The 9488-nt window shown below is 46.4% G+C and overlaps 2 protein-coding genes across 2 annotated transcripts; both read left to right on the forward strand.

Moving 5' to 3' along the window:
- The first annotated feature begins 340 nt into the window (after positions 1–340).
- Positions 341–5726, forward strand: LOC101762172 (probable RNA helicase SDE3). Its single transcript, XM_014805716.2, is given in 6 exon segments — positions 341–477; positions 2285–3075; positions 3150–3311; positions 3410–4535; positions 4538–4860; positions 4950–5726. Coding segments are annotated over 5 exon segments (2901 nt in total). The 5' UTR covers positions 341–477; positions 2285–2292; the 3' UTR covers positions 5457–5726.
- A 1667-nt stretch (positions 5727–7393) lies between these two features.
- Positions 7394–8617, forward strand: LOC101762575. The gene has a single exon (XM_004985559.2). The coding sequence runs from the start codon at positions 7854–7856 to the stop codon at positions 8175–8177; it is 324 nt and encodes a 107-aa protein (XP_004985616.1). The 5' UTR covers positions 7394–7853; the 3' UTR covers positions 8178–8617.
- Positions 8618–9488: the final 871 nt, after the last annotated feature.

The raw sequence follows: 9488 nt of genomic DNA on the forward strand, positions 1-9488 counted from the left end.
GCGGGCGAGCGGGCGCGTCCGGTCGGGCGCGGGCGGGCGCCGGCGAGCGGGCGCGGCCAGCGGCCGGCGGGCGCGAGCTCCACCGCGGCCGGCCGGTGGAGGAAGAAAATACCTGTTAGTATGACAGGTGGGTCCCACGAACGGTGTTAACAGGAGAAGAAAACGGTGCTTGTCCCGTCTATAGCGATCTCTCCAACCAAACAAAAAATAGGATCATCCCATCCCATTCAACCAAACAAGAAATGGGATCATCCCATCCCGAAAAACTGGAACGGGACCGTCCCGTTCTACATTGTCTCCCAACCAAACGCACCCTCAGTCCAGTGCTCCTCCCCTAAAACCCCCCTCAGGCTTGCCCCTGCCAACACCAACCTCGTGGGGGCGGCGGTGATAATCCATCTGCGGTTACTGCCTCTCTTATCGTCTCGCCGGCGCCCGGTTCTTGGGCACCTCACTGGTGGTTCCCTCGGGAGACGGGTGATGCTTCTTTCCCCTCTTGATTAGTGCCGCATTGCGATTTGTTTTTGTTCCGAATTTCAAGGGGACTACTGTGGAAACCCGGGAGGTATAGAGATTCGTTGATTTTCCTTTGAAGAACTGTAGAAATTGCGATGTGATCCTGTAGCTTGTTGATCCGATCATCGTAAACCATCTTTCTATGCTGCGGTAGGGGGCAGGAGAAGGGATTATGTTAGGGTTTGGTCAGTGTAAAGGCACCCAAGCGGGTTATTCTCTTGATTGATTATTAGTGTTAAGCCTTGCGAACCTGTGAAAATTCTTGCCCTTGTTTCACGGAGAGGGACAATCAGTTTGGACCAATTGGGGGATATGTAGAATGGATTACTTGGAGCTCTGATGTCTAATTGCATAGTTGCTTCATCATTTAAGTCAAAGAAGTTGGAGTAATGTAGTGACAAATTGCCTCGTGACTAGTTTGTGTGGGTGGGATATAGAATGGCTACTTTACCTCTGATATGTCTAATTGCTTGGTTGTCTCATCATTTAAGTCATGCGCAAAGAAGGAAATTGAAGTAACAGAAAATTGCCTCTGAATAGTTGGTGTGAAGGCGACTTTTTTATTTATTATTTTGGGGATGCAGAAACTCTTTTTTCTTTTGTTTTGGGGGGGGGGGGGGGGGGGTATTGGGATGCAGAAAAGCTCAACAAAACAGCACACTTAAAATGCATAGATCTGTGAACCTGCCAGGGCTGGGTGATGGCCACATAGTGCGAGTCATGTCTCCTTTTACAGTTTGTTATAATAATCATGTAGAGTTTAAGCACTTCCCAACCTGTGAAGGATCTTGTCTTTCTCTTTTTCCTTCTTCGGGGGAATCAGTAATGGACGATTTGGGATATGTAGAGTGATTTCTTTAGGGATAGAGTGATATGTCTAAATGCTTAATTGTTTCATCATTTAAGATGTGCGTGAAGAAGGAAATTGTAGTAATGCAGTGGCAAATTGCCTCTGTATAGTTGGCGTGAAGGGGAAATTTCTATCTAGGGATGCAGTAACTTAAGGGAGCACAACATAACAGCAATTCTTAAAATACATAGATCTGGGAACCGCTCAGTGGCTGGGTGATAGCCACAGGTTTGAATATCACTGTGTCTCCTTCCCGTAGTTTTTCCCCGAAAGGATATCAAGATCTTTGCTGCAAGATTTATTAGATGAGAGAAAAGAAAAGAGAGAGAATACAAATGACTTCTGACTCGACAAGACTGAACCAAACAAACGACTATGCCCTCACCTCAACACGAGGTGCACCACAACTACAGGAAAACATCGCCACGCATGGAGAGCAAGCTAACACACCACAACTGGAGCTGAAAATGGAAAAGCTACCACACAAAGAAAACAACAAAAAAATACAATGCAAAAAGAAAGACAAAAACCTCCTGCTGTCCAGGACGCTTGGAAGTACTGGAAGCCCAATGATATTGGTATATTGCTGGATGTCTTCCTTAATTAGGTAGGCCACATCCTGTGGTTACTTTGATACTTGTTGGAAGGTCTGTCTCTTCCTCTCTTTCCAGCTGTTCCTCCGAAAGTAAAACATGAAGCCATCGAACACTTTTCTCCTTCCCATAGTTATTCACAGAGATTATATTGTATTTGGTCTTTGGTTGCAACATCAGTTTGTATGCTTGTTATCCTTACCGTACATGGGGGAAAAGGTCTTCACGTGTTTAGAATGTTTTTCGTTTTCGAACTCCACTGTGAATAACACTTTTGGTCTATAGAACTTGTTGTAATCTGTTGTAAAACTTTTTTAATCCTCAGGATTCAAGATGGGGACTTATCTGAAGAATTATTCAGATGATGAATTTTCAGTGGCTGGTGAGAAACCAGAAGTAGAATTCATGGATTACCAAAATGATGACACTCTTCAAGATTATGCATCTGAAGATGGTCCTGTGATTGTTACAGTTCCTTTCCCTTTTGAGGATGGCAAACCAAAATCTGTCCTTGTTGGAGAAACATCGACTGACACCATCAGCATTGAGAATACCTCTTCTGAATCTGTAACTTTGTGGAGTGTAAGAATATTCTCTTCAAATCCGGAAAACAGCTATGTGTTATCAATGATGAGACCACCACTAAATGATGCTAACGAGGAGGCAAAGCAGGATTTTCTTGGTTTGACCTCAGTGGAAGACCGTTCACTTTTGCCTGGACATACCCTTACAATTTGGCTTTCTTGTATGCCAAAAGATATTGGTTTGCACACATCAATCGTGCATGTTGATATTGGTGATGAGAAGATTGAGCGTGTGGCTTTTCTATTGGCAGATGACAATATCTCTAAGGCCTTATTGTCAGAAGAACCTTATTCCAGGAGACGCGGTCAAAATAAGAAATTTGAGCCTGCTCCAATTGTGCCAGGTTGCCGTCCAACTCGGCAACACGCTCAAGGATTCAAATATAAGCTTCCCCAGTTTGCAATACCTGCACATATCCGAGAGCTCATTGAAAGTAAACAGAGACCTGATGTCCTATCCGAAGAGTTGAGCATGATAAACTATGCACAATTTTTCAGCACTCTTTTAGTCATGGAAGAACTTAATTTAGAGGTATTTCAACACCTGTAGTAGTATAAAGTTTTAAGCTTTGTCCTGGTTTGCTAACTTCAGATGCCCATTTGCAGGAGGAGATGAGAGCATATGACATGGAGGGTGTCTCAATGAGAAGGAGGGGTAGGAACTTTTTGTCTCTTGAGGTCCCTGGTTTGGCAGAACGAAGGCCATCATTAGTCCAAGGAGATTTCATAGTTGCTAGATATGCTAGGAATGATTCTCGGCCTTACCAAGTTAGTCCCCTTTCCTTGGCAGTCAAATACTTTTTTGGGCATTCTTATATAGGTTCATATGCTCTCAGTGAGTAATGATATTGTGGTTTGTTCTCCAGGGTTTCATTCACAAGGTTGAAGCTGATGAGATATTTTTACAATTTGACAACCAGTTCCACCTTAATCACCATGACAGGAACCAGTACCATGTTAGCTTCACATATAACAGAGTGAACATGAGAAGGCTATACAAATCGATTCATGAAGCAGAGTTTTTGGGACCTGACATTTTATTTCCTTGCCAATCACCTTGTAGAGCTTTGAAAAGGTGGCCATTTAAGCCTCTGAATCCACATATAAATACCGAGCAAGCTGATGCTGTTGCAATGATACTTGGCTGCAGAGGTGTTCCACCATATGTGATATATGGACCTCCAGGAACTGGCAAGACCATGACCATTATAGAGGCTATTTTGCAGCTTTATACAGCCAAGAAGAAGGCAAATATTCTCATTTGTGCTGCTTCCAATACTGCAGCTGACCATGTACTGGAAAAACTCCTCCTTGCTAGCTATCTGATCCGCCCAAGTGACATCTTTAGGCTAAATGCTCAGAGCCGTCAATATGAGGATGTCAATTCGGATTTTATCCGGTTTTGCTTCTTTGAAGATCGGGTATTCAAGTGCCCTCCATTGCAAGCATTGCTGCAGTACAAGATAGTTATATCGACCTACATGAGCTCATCTCTGCTGCTGGCTGAGGGTATTCGCCGAGGGCATTTCACACACATTTTCTTGGATGAGGCTGGTCAAGCCTCTGAACCAGAGGCGATGGTTCCTTTGTCAGGGTTGTGTGGAAGAAACACTGTAGTTGTGTTAGCAGGAGATCCGATGCAATTAGGGCCGGTGGTTTATTCTAAGCAAGCGGAGAAAGATGGTCTGGGGATATCATATCTGCAAAGGCTGCTTTTTGACTTCGAGCCGTACGAAACAGGGAATCCTAACTATGTAACAAAACTGGTGAGGAATTATCGGTGCCATCCTGCAATCTTAGAGCTACCATCAGAGCTTTTCTATGGGGGTGAACTGATCGCCTGTAAAGAAGATGAGGCATCACCTGCTTACGATTGCATTGGCCTTCCTAACAAGTCCTTCCCTGTTCTTTTTGTTGGAATCCAAGGATGTGATGAGAGGGAAGGCACCAATCCATCATGGTTCAATAGAATTGAAGTCAGTAAAGTAGTAAGTATATCAGAAACCTTACAAAGGGTGGTACTGTTAGTGAAGCTGATATAGGAGTAATCACTCCATACCGTCAGCAAGTTGCCAAGATAAAGAAAGCCCTAGAGGCATTTGAAATGCCAGACTTGAAAGTTGGAAGTGTCGAACAATTCCAGGGCCAAGAGAGGGAAGTAATAATCATCTCTACAGTCAGGTCAACTGTAAAGCATAACGAGTTTGACAAATTCTTCAACCTGGGATTCTTGAGCAACTATAAAAGGTTCAACGTTGCAATCACTCGTGCAAAATCGTTGCTCGTCATCGTTGGAAACCCACACATCATCACCAAGGTAGTACTGCTGTATCATTATATCCCTACTGTAGTCCCATATCATGCACCGTTTTGTATTATTTGCCTAACTAACAAATGTAACTGTAGGATCGGCACTGGGATAGGCTCCTGCGATACTGTGCAGATAATGGTTCTTACCAAGGATGCCCACTTCCACCACCTGAGTCTTATTCTTATTCAGACGAAACCAAGTACGACGAAGACCAAGGTGGACCTGCTGGGTGGGACTACAACCAAGAAGCTACCAGTTACAACTGCAACCAAGAAGCTACCAGTTACAACTGCAACCAAGAACCATCTGACTCTGGTTACAGAGGTGACAATGATGCTAAATCTGCTGCTACCAACAACAGAACGAAATGGTCCGAGGAGTTGCCCGAGGATGAGAACCAGCCATTCAACAACGCCGAAGCAGACCCTGAGGAGGAGATGCCGAAGCAGCGCGTCGAGGAAGGGGCTGAGCAGGGAGACGTGCAGCCCAACGACCAGTGCTCGACCAATGACGACCAGGTCCATGATGCTTACCCGGCGAAGTACACCTTCCCTCCTGGTTGGTGCGACATTTCAGGCATCCCAGCATCAGGCTGGGACTAGACTGATCAGACCTGCAATCGCCCGTCCTAGGGGCCATTGGCAGAATAAATGAGGCTGATGACCCTGTCCCTGTGAAAGAACTAAACTTCCAGGAAGGATATCCCTTGCACCAAGCCTTCAGTGTTCAGTCGACTTACCACCGGACAATTGTTGTAGTGAGTGAACTGCTTGCATCTGTGCGTTTAGGCCGTCCACCTGATGTTGGCGACATGAGAGGACCTTCTGTCCTGTTCGACTTGTCTTGCTGCTTGCAAATGGTGTCGTTATTTTGCTTGTGTCGTTCTGTTGGTTGTCCGTCCATTTAACGCTCTGTAGGGCTGCCGGACGGACGCGCTCTTTCGCAAGGCCCAGAATAACTTTCTCGGCCCAGCCAGGTTCTCGGCCCGGTAAAACACACAAACAAAAAATTAACACATCAAATCTTCAACAAACTAAGGTGTCCTCTCCTAATTCACAAACGAGTTGCAGGTTAACTAAGGTTATAATTCACAGGGAGCTAGCCGGACATATGCATGTGGCGATCATGTGGGAGGATCGCAGCGCAATCAGTATCCGGTAGAACTTGGCATCCACGGGTTGTGTTCTGATAGAGGACGGGCAACAAACGCTCACTTGTAAACAGCATAATTGAGGCTGTCCATCGCAGTCTCCAGACAGTTTCATAATGGTAAGAGAATATCATGTCAGCTTATCAAGCATTGTCTTGTTATTAGTAGTATGGGGCTCCGGAGCTCAGAAGGGTCAGATTTGTAATGCAATTGCAGTTACAGATGCTGCATGCTTTCAGCAACAATGCCTGCAATGTCCTTTCTCCCATCCATTTCTGCGACTTCACAGTTTGTTTAGGTAAGAACGAGCAAATTGAAGCTCTGAATAATTAGCATGGGATGTCTGACATGAAACTTTGCTTAAAACTTGGTCAACTTTGTTTCAAACTGTTTCACCATAAGCTTAATGATGCATTGCTGTTGGTGGGATACCACATGAGGAAGAGACAAAGGGCGAGGGATCTGTAGAGAAGAAGTGGCAATAGGTGTACTTCTTCATGGTACAACTGCTTCTTGATCCTAGGACAATAAGCCATTGGTTGTACACGTATGACAGCTGGTGTTCCCATTCTCACAAGCCATGGACCAAAAACCCCAGCTGTGCATACGGACAGCAGGGAAGGGTTTTGGATCAACAAGTTGTACCACCAACCTTTGCAGCTCATAAATCTGCAGCTCGGTACAGACTTGCATTGTCATATACACTTGAAGCTACTGGACCGAATGGCATACATGTGGTTATGTCACATGGTCCAGCAGGTCTCCCCCAAAAATTGCAGCACTTGGCATGGATGGTAGGGTCCTACACTAATGGCCAGTATGCAAATGAGGCACTAGGGTTTGGGTTGGCCTGGCCTCTGTGTTGAGTTGTTGGAGAGTAGCTGATGCAGGTCCAAGAGGAACTGATCCTGCCCCAAGAACACTTGGCGTGGTAGCAGTTGAGCAATTGCGTGTTCATGGCAAACTAAATCACGGGAGGGGAGGATCATTAGTGTGAGTCGACCACGTAACAACCGATCCGACAAGGCCAGGCGTGTCGTATCACGAACAGTGACTGAAATCTAGCACAAGCGACGAAGAGATTCTGCCGCCGGGTGGTCCTAGGTCGACAGTAACTAAGCTGTTGTTTAAGATTTCGGTTCAAAGTTTTATGGAGCTTGTGGAGAATAAGAATCGCCAAGATAAGATCCTTGGCGCTTCTGCTTTCCTACCTCTTAGTGCTGGAATCCCCACAGTATCTTGTAGAACTTCGAAATATTCCTAGCAAACCGGTCCTCTTCAGAATGCCAAGTATATCTTTCACAAGTAACATTGCTACCTCTCAAAGCTAACAGAATGCATTATTCATCAGACTACCTCTGCAAGATTTTCCCCAAGTTCTCTACCTATTACAAAGATACACAGTCCTCCTCTGTATTCTTAAAACAATGGACTTCCACAACCACAGGTGAGCCAATCATAACGTTTTTATCAGATGCCAAGGCAAAGAGCAGGTGCAATCCACAGCATGGACGATAGTACAGTAGCACCTCCAAGTAAACTTCACTAAGCTCACTCTCATCTGAAGCAGAACACACAACACATTTTAACTGACGCATCACGGTAAAATTCCAGAGCTGTAAAATTTGTAAAGCCCCTGTAACTGTAACACTGCAGACAAACACCCTCCCCTGGTTCCTCACTGTGTCTCACTGCAGCAGTGCAGCATCAACATGCAGTGACAACCTCTCAAACTGCTTAAATACAGCACCCGGCCTCTCGCAACCACTAACCACAGCTCCACCCCCTGCTCCGATCCTGATCAAGCTCTCTTCCAGCTCCAGCTTCACCGCACCTCGCCGGCCCGGCCATGGAGGCAGCAGTAGAGTGCGCCAAGTGCGAGTGCTGCGGCCTGGTAGAGGACTGCACCCGTGATTACATCCTGGGCGTGCGCGCCGCCTTCGGCGGGCGGTGGCTCTGCGGCCTCTGCTCGGAGGCGGTGCGGGACGAGGCGGCGAGGGGCACGACGGCGACGAAGCCGAGGGGCCCTGGCGCTGGCGCTGGCGCCGCCGGCGCGGCGGGGCTGGAGGAGGCGCTCAGGGACCACATGGCCTTCTGCGGCAAGTGCCGGCGGAGCCCCGCGTTCCGGGTCGCCGACGGCATGCGGCAGATGCTGCGGAGGTGCTCCAAGTGACGGCGCTGCGTTCTGCATCGCATTGCGCGACGCGGCGTCGATCCGATCAGAGCGTCGTCTAGCGAGTCTTGAAGAAGACGAACAGCCGAACAAGATGAACACGCCATTATCTGTGCAAGTAAGCTAGCACTATGTGGAAGGAAATGGCACGGCGGTTTTGGCGTGTTAGTGATATCCGTAGGTGTTGTAAGCTAAGCTAGAACGCTACTAGTAGATCTTAGCTAAGTCATCAGTGCCGTCGTTAGCAATTGGAGTCTTAGGATTGGAAGGCGTCCGTACATTCTTCAGGGCTTCAGACTACAGCACTGTTTCAATAAGCAAAAACTAGTAAAGTACGTGTATGATTTTCACGGAGCAGAAAATAGTGCTCCTGCAATGCATATTTCTTTCAGTGAGAGAGGGTAAGATGACCATTTCTGGCTCTCTCTCGTTCTCGTATCTATCTGGTGACTGTGGGCTTGCCATTTGTCTCTGAAAGGTGCCTCATGCTCATGCATGCATGCATGCTTAGTCACAATCATCGAGAACACTAAAATTTAAAAGAAATTGGAATGGAGGATGGATGTGATATGTCTCTTTCACGGCTGCATTTCAGGCTTGCAGCTGCTAGCTGCACCTGTCCTGTTCTGTGTCCTTTCCATCTTCTCCCTACTAGCTACTACACTGACCACACTGATCTTTGCCTATACTAACCTTGGCCAAAGCAGTTGCTTAGACTCAGCTAACCACTCCATTCCGTTCTAGAAGCATGCAGGGCTTGTAGCATCGTCGTTGCCGGATGTTGGATACGAAGGGATCCCATCGGATGTTCGAATGCTAATTAGAAAGATTAAATATGAGCTAATTACAAAACTAATTGCACGAATGGAGTCTAATTCGCGAGACGAATATATTAAGACTAATTACTCCATCATTAGCAAATAGTTACTGTAGCACCACATTGTCAAATCATGGGCTAATTAGACTTAATAAATTCATCTCGCGAATTAGACTCCATCTATGCAATTAGTTTTGTAATTAGATTATGTTTAATACTCCTAATTAGTATCAAAAATCCGTTGTGACAGATGCTAAAATTTAACACCCACGATACCAGCATGTACGGTGGAAGATGCCTCGCTCGGAAATGATGATAAGCCGTGCGAACAGTGAGAGGTGCCGGTCGAGCAGGATTCCTGCCGGTCGTTAGCTTGGCGCCACCCGATGAATAATTCGGACGGGCAGCCCTATGATTGTAACTAATCGACGTGATGCAGGACACTGCTGGCTGCAGCGACAGCTGAGGTCTGCAGCAGTTCAGATGCCATGCTC

Source organism: Setaria italica, chromosome IX (genome assembly GCF_000263155.2).
Source record: "Setaria italica strain Yugu1 chromosome IX, Setaria_italica_v2.0, whole genome shotgun sequence".
In the NCBI taxonomy this organism is placed as follows: domain Eukaryota; kingdom Viridiplantae; phylum Streptophyta; class Magnoliopsida; order Poales; family Poaceae; genus Setaria; species Setaria italica.